General features: G+C 31.8%; 1 protein-coding gene across 1 annotated transcript; it reads right to left on the minus strand.

The window, feature by feature from the left end:
- Positions 1-9,051: 9,051 nt before the first annotated feature.
- On the minus strand, positions 9,052-10,353 carry LOC131176452 (anthocyanidin 3-O-glucosyltransferase 7-like). Its single transcript, XM_058141507.1, has one exon. The coding sequence runs from the start codon at positions 10,351-10,353 to the stop codon at positions 9,052-9,054; it is 1,302 nt and encodes a 433-aa protein (XP_057997490.1).
- Positions 10,354-13,833: the final 3,480 nt, after the last annotated feature.

The raw sequence follows: 13,833 nt of genomic DNA on the forward strand, positions 1-13,833 counted from the left end.
TTTCACTCCACAGGGTGCATTAGCTTTAGATAGCTATAGAGATTATGGTTAAAATTGATATTTTACTCTCTGAGTTGAACGCTCACTCCTGTTCACCATATTTTTCCAGGCTACAGGAGGAGACCTTTTTCAGAATAACTTGTCCCTTTCCTCTCAGGTTATGAAAAGATTACTTAATTATATTATTATTCTCCATATTTGTAATTTAGGACTCCGTATGTGCTAGTAGTAGCATAAAGCCTGTCAGGGACTGCATGAATTTAAGTTTTCATATTAATAAATGAATTTTTTTTATGAGTTTTAAATGGTTGTAAATGAGGTAATAGGGTTGAGCTGGGCTCTCCTAATTTTAGTTTCTGATAATTACTGGGTTAAGTTAGCTCAAATACAACTATAACAGTTTAAGTTAAATTATTTTATATGCATATTAGGCCTAAATTGTGGACCTAGTTATGGGTTTGAGAACAGTAAGGCTTACTACGGGCCTCGGAGGCTTTATGCTGGCTCAGGTCCTAGTGCCGGTCTGGCTTATAGGTTGGGTCGTGACAATTTTTATTATAAAAGAAAATAGTTTAAAATAAATTAAAGTTATTTATAAATCTTAATTAAATTATAAAAAATAAAAAAATAAATTTTCAATTCTTTATTTAAAAAATTAACACATGCAAACATAAAATTATATTTTTTACTACTCTTTTTAGAAATTAAAAAGAAAAATTCAATTTTCCATAAATGAATAGGCTGAAAAGTTACTCTAGTTTTTCATCTAATCTCTCCCTCCAAATTAGATAAAATAATGAACAAGTTAATTAATGAAATATACTCTTGTATGTTATAAAGTAACATAACACTGATTCTTCTTTTTCAGGTAAGTCCCATCCATCGTATGCATTTTCAATAATTTATATATCTTGAATGCTTATTAAAATATATAAGAATTTATTTTGTTTTCTCCCTCTTTATATATATTTCCAAAAATTTTATTTATTTATTTTATTTTTCATGTATATATATAATTTTGCTTTTAAAAAAATATTATTTAATCTTTTTATTTTAATTTCTTTTATTTTAATAAAACTAATTAAGTTGTTCTATTTTAAAAAATATATTAATTAATCCATATATTTTTATTCTGTTTATGCTTTAGTCTCTCCAATTATTTTAGACATTTTTTTATATTTTAAGTCTTAAATTATCTAGTTTTTATATATAAAAGTAATTTTCCTATTTTTTTAAATGCATAATTTAATATAAAAATAAATGAGAGACTAAAAAATAAGCCAAATAAAAATCTAAATAATGTATAATTAAAGGGTCTAGTCTCCAGAGAGGATGGATAATAAATGGGTGAGGAAAGTTGGTGCAAGTGCAACTGCAAGTCTACTACAGTGCACATGAGGAAAGCTGACTTTCAGTTTCAGGTTTTCAGAATTAATTAGGATATATTGCTCATAAATTCAAATCAATCATTCCTTGTTTCCCAATTAATTAGGGTTATCCACAATTCAAATCATATCCAAAATCAATTACATGTTTGAAAAAACAAAATAATAATAATAATAATAATAATAATACAACTAAGACCGTATCTCTTCACATACTTTTCAAATTAAAGTTTTGATATTAATTATAATGCCTTAAGTAATTAGGTTGCCTAAATAATTTTTAAATTATGAAAATAATTAAGCTTAAAGCTCACAAACTTTCCATATCCCACCGATATGAGATATATATTACGTACAGCAACATGATTTTTTTTTTTTTCATATTTTATGGGTATTTCAGTCTAATAGACCATGACTAATCTGTTCACATTAAATCAATCCATTAAGGAGTAAATCGCTTTCAATGGGCATTGTTTCTATCCACAAGAATCGAATATTCGACCTCACTTAAAGGATAAAAGTGTCAAACCTCTCCTACCAAACACCCATTGATCAACATGATTTTATTTCAAGCTCCATAAAATTAGTATCAAAACAATATAAGTTAAAAAGTTCAAAAAAATATATTAAAAATTTTAATGCAAATTCCGACCTGCAGCTTGCTCTTCATAGTCCTGGTCTCTAATTATGCTCAGAGAGGCCAAAGGCTGTCTTTCTAGCTAGGGAATACGTAATAAGGATATAATTCAAAATTCTTGTGGAATTTAGACTTTTTTTTTTTTAATTTGAGTGAGAAATATTATTTAATTACACAGAGGATTATTAACAATGTAAAATATGACTCTATTTTAGTGTTAATCCTAATTAAGTGTAATTCTTATTTTCTTTGTTTAAAATCTAAAATTTATAATAAAAAAAATTTCAGTTCAATTAATTTCATTTTGGTTAATTTTCATATTCGAAATGAAAAGAATTTAATTTTTTTAACTTAATAAAAAAATTCATTTTCATCAAAAAAAATATAAATCAAGCATGATTGAGTGAGAATTCATTTAAATTATTTTCTTATAAAAATAATTTAATTGAAATGAAGCCTTTGACATTATAATACTATATATTATAGGAGAGATTATTTGATTTTAGCCCACATGTGAAGAAGAGCATAAAATACAAGTGCTAGGAAGAGACTCTTATTCATTACTTCTCATAAGGAAGAGAGTATTGCCATAATGGGAAGTTAAATAGTTTAGTTATGTGAAGAATATAAGTTATCCAGAAAAGTTATAAAAACAGAGTAGAACAGAGGAGGCGGGAGATTTATTTTACAAGTCAGTTAGTTAGCTAAAGTTTGTTAAAACTATTAGGCTGAGTTGTCTTTTATTGATTGGACATGCGCTAAAAGCTAAATGTGTATATATAGATGTAAACAGCAATCAATAATACAATTTTCAGTTTTCCATATTTTCTCTTTTCAAGGGTTTTTTTCTCATGGTATCAGAGCAAAGAAACCTGTGTAGATAAAACGGTTACTTACTAGACTCAGATCTGAGATTTAGTGACGGTTACTTTCTTGAAGCTGTTTTCATGGAAGAAACTCGACGTACAGAAGAAGTCAGAACCATGGCTCATCAACATGGTGATGATGCGTTTTCACTTCAGAACTCTGATAACCCCGGCTTGATGCTGGTAAGTGCTCAACTCAATGGCACGAATTACTTGACTTGGAGTCGTGCAATGTTGATAGCGTTGCAAGCCAAGGATAAATTGGGCTTTATCAATGGTGAGACTAAGAAACCTGCAGCAAACTCCCCAGATTTTGCAAAGTGGAAGCGAGTCGATTGCATGGTGATTTCCTGGATTCTCAATGCAATTTCTAAAGATTTGGTCGAAGCTTTCTTATATGCAATGACTGCCAAACAGTTGTGGGAAGAATTAGAACAAAGATTCGGCCAAAGCAACGGACCATTGATTTATCAGATTAAAAGAGAAATTAGCTCTTTTACGCAAGGAAACATGCCACTCATGGTGTATTTCACCAAGCTTAAAAAGCTTTGGGATGAGGCTGATTGCTTAAAACCGTTCCCTGTGTGTACTTGCGATGCATGTACTTGCGGAGTATCAAAGGCAATAGCAGATCTGGATAACAGTGAAAAAATAATGCAATTTCTAATGGGTTTGGGAGATAACTATGATCATGTTCGTAACCAAATATTGCTTTTAGATCCATTGCCAAGTGTAAATAAGGCATATTCCATGGTTTTGAGTGTTGAAAAGCAGAGGCAAGTTTATAATTTGGGTATGGATATGACTGATCAAGTTGCAATGACAGTTATGGGAGCAAATAAAAAAAAGGAAACGGGAAATGGAAAAGGAAAATTCAAGAAGAGTGATGCTGGGAAGAAAGAAAGTCGTTACTGTGACTATTGTGACAAAACAGGTCACGTGAGGGATACATGCTTCAAATTGAATGGTTACCCAGAATGGTTTCAAGAACTAAAACAAAAGAAGAATAAATCCCAGGAAAATATGGTGCAAATGCGTGATACCCCGCTAGATGATGATAGTAATATGCAATCTGGTTCTACTGATGCTTGGAATGCTAATATTGTGGCTGTGGTTCAGCAAGAGTTTGCAAAACTAATGAAGGGCAAGTCTGTGGCAGAGGCAAACTGTGTTAACTTCTCTGGGTTTGCAGGTAATAGTTCTTCAAACTATTTCAATAAGAATAGAGATGATTGGATAATTGACACAGGAGCAACAACACATATGACACATGATATGACCCTATTTACTAGCCATTCAAAACTAAAACAAACCTCATCTGTTCTTCTACCTGATGGAACGACTAAGGATGTTCATCATTTGGGATGTATACAATTGCATCCAAGATTGAAATTAACCAATGTCCTCCACATACCTGAATTCAAGTATAACCTATTGTCTGTGAGTAAACTCACTTCAACCTCCAACATATCTGTTACCTTTCATCCTAACCTTTGTGTTTTGCAGGACCTCTCGACTAAAGAAGTAATTGGAATTGGGAAGTTGCAGGGAGGACTATACAGGTTGGATAGTGATTCATTCAATTCAAAGTTGTTGTATAACCCTTCTATTCATACCATTGCTTGTAATAACATAGCTTGTAATACTCTTTGTACTACATCTTTTCAATCAAATAAAGGAGATCTTACTAAATATCCCATTTGGCATTATAGATTAGGCCATATTTCACAAGAAGTCATGAAGCATATACCACATTTAGAATCAAAATCACAAATTGATACTTGTGATATTTGTCACCTTTCAAAGCAACAGCGTATCTCATTTCCCATTAGTCAGTCGCATGTTGCTTTTCCATTTCAACTCATACATGTTGATCTTTGGGGGCCATATAGAGTACCATCTATGACAGGAGTCAATTATATGCTCACTATAGTTGATGATAACACTAGGACAACCTGGACTTTTCTTCTTCATGATAAAACCCAAACTCACCAAACCTTGTTCACTTTTCTTAACATGATCCAAACCAAATACAATGCCAAAGTTCACACCATCCGTAGTGATAATGGTACCGAATTTATTAATTCCAATTGTCAAGTTCTCTTTCAATCTAGAGGAATTTCTCACCAAAAATCTTGTGCATATTCCCCTCAACAAAATGGCATAGTTGAACGTAAACACAAACATCTTTTACAAATAGCCCGTGCCCTTATGTTTCAGTCCAAATTACTAAAAATGTTTTGGGGAGAGTCATTACTCACAGCCACTTACATCATAAATAGGATCCCTTCCAAAATTCTTGCTTGGAAAACACCTTATGAGCTTCTAAATGGCAAACCACCCGACTATAATACTATGCGAACATTTGGTTGTCTTTGTTATGCAACCAATATTTCTCCCCACAAAACCAAATTCGACCAAAGAGCATATCGTTGTGTCTTTCTTGGTTACCCATTGGGTTACAAAGCTTACAAGCTATACAACTTAGACACCAAGTCCATTTGCATTTCCAGAGATGTTATATTCAAAGAGCATATTTTCCCTTACCATACCATGTTAGGAACATCTTGTGACATATCATTACCCAAACCCATTTCTGATCACATTACGCCTCAAGATACTCAGCCAATTTCACCACATTCACAGCCCATAGATTCACCAAGCCCACCTAACAATTCAAATCATTCTCCTGACCTTACACAAATCAATTCTCCAATCCAATTATCTTTAAGAAAGAGCACACGGCCCACTACCAAACCATCTTGGTTACGCGACTTCGTTGCTTCAATCCAACCTGTAAATACTCTCGCATCTACTGATTCGGTTACAACTACAGTCGATGAGAACCTCGCAAATTATAAAGGTACATTCTCTCCACCTTTTACCATTCATAATTCTATTTTTGCTCCTGACTTTCTCCAATTTACTGCAAATGTGTCAAATATCTCTGAGCCTACTTCTTATTTCAAAGCTAAAGATGATCCAAATTGGGTCAGTGCTATGAACAAAGAGCTTAATGCATTGGAAGCAAATCAGACATGGGAACTTACAGAATTGCCTTCTCACAAGAAAGCTATTGACTCCAAATGGGTCTATCGTGTGAAATATAATCTGGATGGTACTGTTGAGCGCTACAAGGCTAGACTTATAGCAAAGGGATACAATCAACTTTCGGGCATTGATTATACTGCATTTTTTTCTCCGGTGGCTAAAACCGTTACTGTTCGGGTTTTCCTAGCAATTGCTGCAGCTCGAGCTTGGGCCATTCACCAGCTTGATATCAATAATGCATACCTACATGGTTATATTGATGAAGAACTCTACATGAAACCTCCAGAAGGTTATACTCATGCCAAGCCTGGTCAAGTTTGTTGTTTGGTTAAATCCTTGTATGGATTAAAACAGGCTAGACGCCAATGGAATAAGGAACTCACATCAAAATTGCATCAATATGGTTTTACACAATCGGCACATGATAATTGTCTCTTTGTCAAAGGCTCTAATGTTAATTTTCTTGCTTTGCTTGTCTACGTTGACGATATTCTCATAACTGGTGCAAATGAAGCTGAAATCCTTCGAGTCAAACAATTTCTTCATCAAACATTCACTATAAAAGACATGGGTTATGCCAGATATTTCTTGGGTGTTGAATTAGCACGATCATCTTCTGGACTTTTTCTTAACCAACGCAAATATACACTGGATATCTTAAAGGATGCAGGGCTTCTTGATGCCAAAGCCACTGACTATCCTATGTCCAAAGGGCTCAAGCTTGATATCAAATCGCACCTTGCTCGAATCCGAACGTTATCGACGCGTGTGATAGGGCGACACTATATCTTAGTCTTACACGCCAGATATTACCTATCTTTGCATAACGCGTTTAAGCCAATTCATTCAAAGTCCCCGATACCACACCGGGATCTTTGTCCTTCATTTGCTTCGATACTTGAAGGGTCCCCAACCAAAGGATTATTCTTTCTGCACAAAACTCACTTGATTAAAAGCATTCTCGATCTTGGCCGACCGGCAAGTTGTCCTATGACCAAAATCTCTAATCAAGCTCGTATATTTCTTGGCTCATCTTTGATTTCATGGAAGTCAAAAAGCAAACTACTATTAGTTGATCTTCTCACAAGGCGAATACGAGCATGGCATCAATCGTTTGTGAATTGCGATGTGTCTTACTTACTCAAGGATTTTCAACTTTCCTCTCTTTGCCGATTCCTTTGTATTGTGATAACAAGGCGCGATCCATATTTCGAGAATCTGCTTTTCACGAAAGGACCAAACACTATGATATTGTTAGTCACATAGTTCGCCAACAGGTCCTCAATGGCTTTACTCAAACAACACATCTTTCGGCCAAACATCAGCTGGCTGATTTCTTCACAAAGCCATTAACTTCACACCTTTTTCATTTCTTCCGTTCCAAGATAGGATTGGTTAACTTAAACCCATCTCCATCTTGAGGGGGGGATGAAGAATATAAGTTATCCAGAAAAGTTATAAAAGCAGTAGAGAACAGAGAGGAGGCGGGAGATTTATTTTACAAGTCAGTTAGTTAACTAAAGTTTGTTAAAACTATTAGGCTGAGTTGTCTTTTATTGATTGGATATGCGCTAAAAGCTAAATGTGTATATATAGATGTAAACAGCAATCAATAATACAATTTTCAGTTTTCCATATTTTCTCTTTTCAAGGGTTTTTTACTCTTATTCATTACTTCTCACAAGGAAGAGAGTATTGCCATAATGGGAAGTTAAATAGTTTAGTTATGTCTAAAGGATAATTAGATGGATAAACTATTCTAATAATATGGCTAGCGTAGTGTTAAGTTTTACATATATCAAGCTAAGTTCAGAGAAAATTGAAAGGAAAAAATTAATATACTTACTTTATACAATTAATAGTATCTCTTATGTATAACTGAGTCGATCGATTAAATAATATTTTAAATTTATTGATGTAATTATTATTTGATTACAGTAGAAGGTAAATGTTGCTCTATATGAAGAGAGAGATTCATGCAAATATTTATTGTTTTATTTTTGTTTATTTTTTACTTGTGTAATTGCAATAAAGTTTATTTGATCATAAAAGAAATGACACCCATCAATAAAATATTAATCATTATTCTATCTCTCGATTAAGAGTACACAACCATTTCAATTAATGTATGCTATATATGCGGTCCCATATAAATGATGAATCTAACTTCTCTTATTAAGAATAAATATTTCTTATTTATCTATTCATGCAAAACAAAAATATATTTCTTGAAAGAGAAATTACAAGCTTTTGAAGCATTCAATAAATTTAAGGAGGTTGATATTCAGTTGGGAAAATTTTTACTAATTAAATATGGTCTTCGATGGATTCAAAATATAATATATTGGATTCATATATTTAATAAGTAAATTTTATTATATATTTTATATCTTTGATCTATGATTTCTTTGATTCATGATAGATTAGATTGTGTGGAGAACTTATTAAGAGATAAATCAAAGCTGTGAATTGACTTCAATTCAATTTAATAATTTTTGTACGAATACATCTCTCATTATATTCATTGATTTTTTTCTAATTAAGTTTCTTACTTATATATATTTAAAAAAAGAAGTAAATATATGCAAAGAATTTAAGACTAAAGTTATAAATAGTTGAAAGTGTTTTTTAATTTTATAAAATGATAAATAAAATAGGAGAAAAAAATTTAATATTATTTGAAATGGGAAGAAAGGAGTAATAAATAATTACAATATTATCACAAAATATAGGTATGTTTCTTGACAGAAAAATCAGAAGGAGAGTGACTATATTCAGTCAAAGCTATGCTCAAAATCACAGTAAGCAAAAACAGAACAAAATACCGCATGCCAAAAACAGGCAGTGCAAGTGAAACAGATTGAGATCCGACAACAAAAACAAAAACCATGGCACAAAAATGCTAAGCACTCAAGTACATAACACATGCACTTAATTATTACAGACACACCCATTAAAAAGATAAACATTATAATTAAGTTTATACATCTTGTTCGGCTATAATTAGGGACCATGGTCCGGGAAGAAGAAGAAGAAGAAGAACAAGAAAGAAGAAGAAGAAGAAAGAAGAACTCCATAATATGCTTTACTTCTCAGAGATCCATAATATGCTTTACTTCTCACAGATAATCTGCAACAGAGTTTCGAAATGTTTAGCAGCAACACCATCTGGTCCAGCTGCCTTTTCCAAAACTTGTTTGAGGGCAGTAGCTGCTTGTTTGATCTCCTTCCCTTTGTCCTGTTGGAAAATCATGTCCAAACACTTGAGCATTCCAGACTTAGTGATTACTCTATTCTCGAATCTCACTCCAATCCCCCACACCTCCTCCACCATCTTCGCATTCAAATGACTGTCTGCCCACACTGACCTGCATATCATTGGCACTCCACACAAGATGCTTTCTAAAACAGAACCGTAGCCGCTGTGAGTCACATGTACACCAATTGAAGGATGTCCCAATACTTTCCTCTGGGATGCCCATGGAACCACCTTTCCGTGGGTTCCAGTCCTCTCGACAAATCCATCAGGCAGATACTCCTTGAACTTGTCCTTGAGAGACCAAAGAAATGGAACACCACTCTCTTCAAGCGCTTCAGCTAATGCCTTTAACTCCTCGCGACCCGGGGCTACGATTGTTCCGAAGCTTATATATACAACAGACGCAGTTTTTTGTCGATCCAGCCATGTCAGGTGCCCCGTAGCATCTGTGCCTGATAGGTTTAATGAACCCACAAAGAGTAAATTTTGAGCCTTGGACTTGAGATAATTTGTGAGGAAACTAGGATTTAGTTCTTCGTAAGAGCTCCACACAATTGCAGATGCTTGAGTAATTTTTCGTACCATTGATGATAAAATTTGGACAACTGGACTACTGGGATTTCTCTGGAATACTTCATAGTGGAAGTCTTTAAAGGGTACTGGAGGTAACCCTGGAATGATATCTACGACTTGGTCTTCTGGGTGATCATTGTGGGTTTGAGCATTAGTGTAGAACTGTTGAATGAGATCCTTTTCGAACCAGACAGCAAGATCATAAGGTGCAGGTACCATAAACGCTACCCATGGCACATTCATCTCCTCTGCCAACTTGCCAAGGTCAAACGAGAAAAAGGCATCTATTATCAGGAAGGTTACACTTCTACCACCTGTCTCTGCCACCGCTGTATCAACACCGCGTCTGAAGTTCTCCGGGAACTGTTTAAAGAAGTACTTACTTTCCAGTGCATGATCTAATGTTAAGTGATCAACCCTTTCCGGCAAGCCATCGTCCACATCATAGGTTTTGATATTGGTTGGGAGGATATTAGTTTCATTTGACAAGACCATTGAGTTTGATCTTTGAGTGCAGAGGAAAGAAAACTGCAGTTGAGGGGCTTCTTTTGCTAGTCTACACACCAGGCCAAAGAGAGCCATCGGATGACTGGTGAACGGAAATACACACACGGCAACATGCCCTGCCGGCAGTGAACTTTTGGTTACTGACATTGTGCAGATCGTGGTGAATAATGAACCAAGAAGGCCTTGTATTAATAATTGGTGGTGTGCATGCTTTATTTAATTAAATAATTTTACTTATAAAAAAATGATGTACCCAAGAAATGAGAGCGAGTTTTTGGGGAGTGATTGATTGATTAGAGGAATTATTAGGTGCACCCGGTACATTTACAACTTCTCTCACAATCATGTGAGACTCATTTCCTATATAGAAAGAATTCTGTGAAAGAGGAAACACTATAGTGTACCTAATAATTAGCCGATTGATTAATTGGATTTTATGTTTGGATGTACGGAAAATGAATAAGTTTGTTGAAAATAAAGTGGAGTAGGTGCAAGTTTGGCAATGTAATTGTAAGAAAAAAATCATTATATTACTCTGATTTTCCATCCAATTCCTTTGTCTCTAAATTTGAGAAAATATTGAACAAGTTAATTAAATAAACTCTTGTATATTATGAAATAACATAATGCTTATGTATTTTCAATAATTTACCATGAATGTTTATGAAATTATAATTGTGTGGCGCTAGCCTCCAGAGGAGTAAAATAATAACCGGTTGAACAATGGTGCAACCGTGCAACTACTAGTCGTCTAGTCTACCACAGTGCGCATGAGGAAGCTAACTTTCAGTTTCAGGTTTTGATAATTAAATATGATTGTTCATATTTCAATCAAGCAATCAATTCATTAATTAATTAGGGTTATTCATAATTCAAATCATGTCCAAATCAATTACTCCTTGTTTAAATAATAATACAACTAATACAATGCAAATGCTTTTGGTAATTTTCTTGCCATCGATGACAAAAGTGGAACAACTGGACGACTGGGATTCCTCTGGAATATGAATTCATAGTGGAAGTCTTTAGAGATTGATGGAGGCGACCCTGGAATGATGTCTAGGACTTGGTCTTCTGAGTGATCCGCCATGCCATTCTTCACAACATAGGTTTTGATATTAGTATTGCTTTGAGTTGACAAGATCATGAACTTTGATCTTCCATGTGCAGAGGAAAGAAAACTACAGTTGAGGAGCTTCTTTGCTAGTCTAACCACCACGCAAAAGAGAGTGAACTGGTGCACACGGCAACATGCCTTGCCAGCGATGAACTTTCAGTTACTGACACTGTCATTTCCTCTATTTGCAAACACAGAGAAAATATTCTTTCTTCTTCGTACATAATAATCTTTCCTTTTAGAAGGACAAGTACCTGGTAGGTGAATAATATATCTGATCACTAATAAATCAAACTAAATATATAATAATTTTCTTTTAAAAAAATTATTAATAAAATTCCACTCTTGAAAAAAGAAATTTAAAATACAATTATTTTTATTTATGATGTTTTTAATATTGCATGTAAATCCATCACAATTAATTATTAAAACTTATCCGTTATCAGGTAATAATGGTAGGGAATAATTTCAACTTCCAGAGAGCCAAATGGGTGGACAGAATTAGTGCAACTGCTAGTCTACCACGTACAGTTCGCATGGCACAAAGGAAGCTACCTTTCAGCCTATCATGTCCTCAAGTCATAACAAACAACAAAATTTCTGATAATTAACTAATAGAAAAATAAGGAAATCTTCTTCTTTTTAATAAAATTTTGGCTTATCAAAAATAAATAAGGAAAATGCTAAATCCTACTAATTATTTAAACGAAATAAGACATTACAGATCACGTCACTTCTAATTGGTCCCATTTGCTTACCACACAAATCTATCACAAAAATAGCTAAGTTCGCAAGGGATCTTTTCATTATTTATTTTTGTATGGTCTAGTAGTTTTCATGGAAGAAAATATAATTGGAAGATGTTGCAATTTTCTATCAGGGCATCAATTACAAATTACGTAAATGTAGAAAGGAGATTGTCATCTTGTAGAATGGATACCTTTACATTCATCCACAATAATATATAAAAATGGAAGGCAAACATTTATATTTTTAAAAATATTTTTTATAATTTTTATTATTTATAAAAATATAAAAAAATTATAGTGACAGATATTTGCCGTTAATAACATAATAACATAAATTAGTGATAAAAATTCATCACTAATTATTTTAGTAATAATATATCTATTGCTAATACTTTTAATAAGAAGAAACAATTTTATCTAAATTTATCGCTAATAATTTTTAATAACAATTTATCCTTTACTAATCCTTTTAATAATTAAAAAATATTTAATATAAATTTATCGTTAATAATTTTTAATAACGACTTATTCATTGCTAAATATGTAAATAATTTTAATTACTAATATTACGATAATTAATATAAATTAGAATTTTAATATTATTTTAATAATAATAATAATTCTATTTATTTCAAAAATCGTATTATAATTCTATATTCTTAACATTCTTAACTTTATAAAGATTATTAATTCATTAAAAATTATTTAATGATAAAATTAATAAATAAATTTAAATACCAAATCTCACTTCCATTAATTTATTTTATTAGTTATTTTAAATATTTATAAGTTCATAATATTAAATTATAAAATTACTATTAAAATTTACTATTTAACTAACATAATTATAACATTATTTTTTAAAAATTAACTATTTAATTAAATAAAAAATTTTATATATTTGTATGGACAGATATGAAATTTTAATCATGTTTAGTGGCAAATATTTTATTTGTTTTAAATTTATAACTTTTTATAAAAAAAAATAAGTAATCACATTTAAATACTCTATTTTCTTGTAATAATATTCAAGCTTAATTAATTTTGACGTACAATGTGATTTCTTTTCTTTTATTTGCTACATTTTTGTATGTCTTTTTTTTTCTCCAAAAGGTAAAATCTATTTATATGTCTTTAAATTTTTGTATTTTTGCATGTCACAAATATCATTCTTATGAGAGTTGTTGCATGTAAATATAATTACTAGAATTTTGTTATTATTGCCATTCTATCAAATGAAACCAATATCTTCACTAATTGAATGATATTTGTATAGGTTAAGATAAATTGATTTTTTTTTTCATGTTTAATAGTAATGTATCCAATAATATTTAGATGATTAATATCATTTTTACATAAATAAAGTGCATGTTATATGTGATTATATTAGATTTTAATTTTCTAAGGTCTACATAGTTTAAATGTAAGTTAATTACATTTTCTTTATATCCTTATGTGCATGAACATTTTTTTTTAATTTATTAGTCAATTTTAACTAAGTTGTTGATTTTGACTGTCATTGGTTATAAAAAATAATCTAATTATATTTTTTATATATTTATGTTAGAAGTTATGCTCATCTTAATATTAATTTTAAGTTATTATGTTTTAAATTTTTTAAAACAATAAAAATGAAAAGAAAATATGAAAAAAAAAAATTTAACAATTTGACTATTTAAGAGTATTTAT

Source organism: Hevea brasiliensis, unplaced genomic scaffold (assembly GCF_030052815.1).
Source record: "Hevea brasiliensis isolate MT/VB/25A 57/8 unplaced genomic scaffold, ASM3005281v1 Scaf115, whole genome shotgun sequence".
NCBI lineage: Eukaryota > Viridiplantae > Streptophyta > Magnoliopsida > Malpighiales > Euphorbiaceae > Hevea > Hevea brasiliensis.

Bases quoted from the DNA above. Each gene is read 5' to 3' on its own strand.
- LOC131176452 (XM_058141507.1), bottom strand. From the start codon at position 10,353: ATGGCTCTCTTTGGCCTGGTGTGTAGACTAGCAAAAGAAGCCCCTCAA.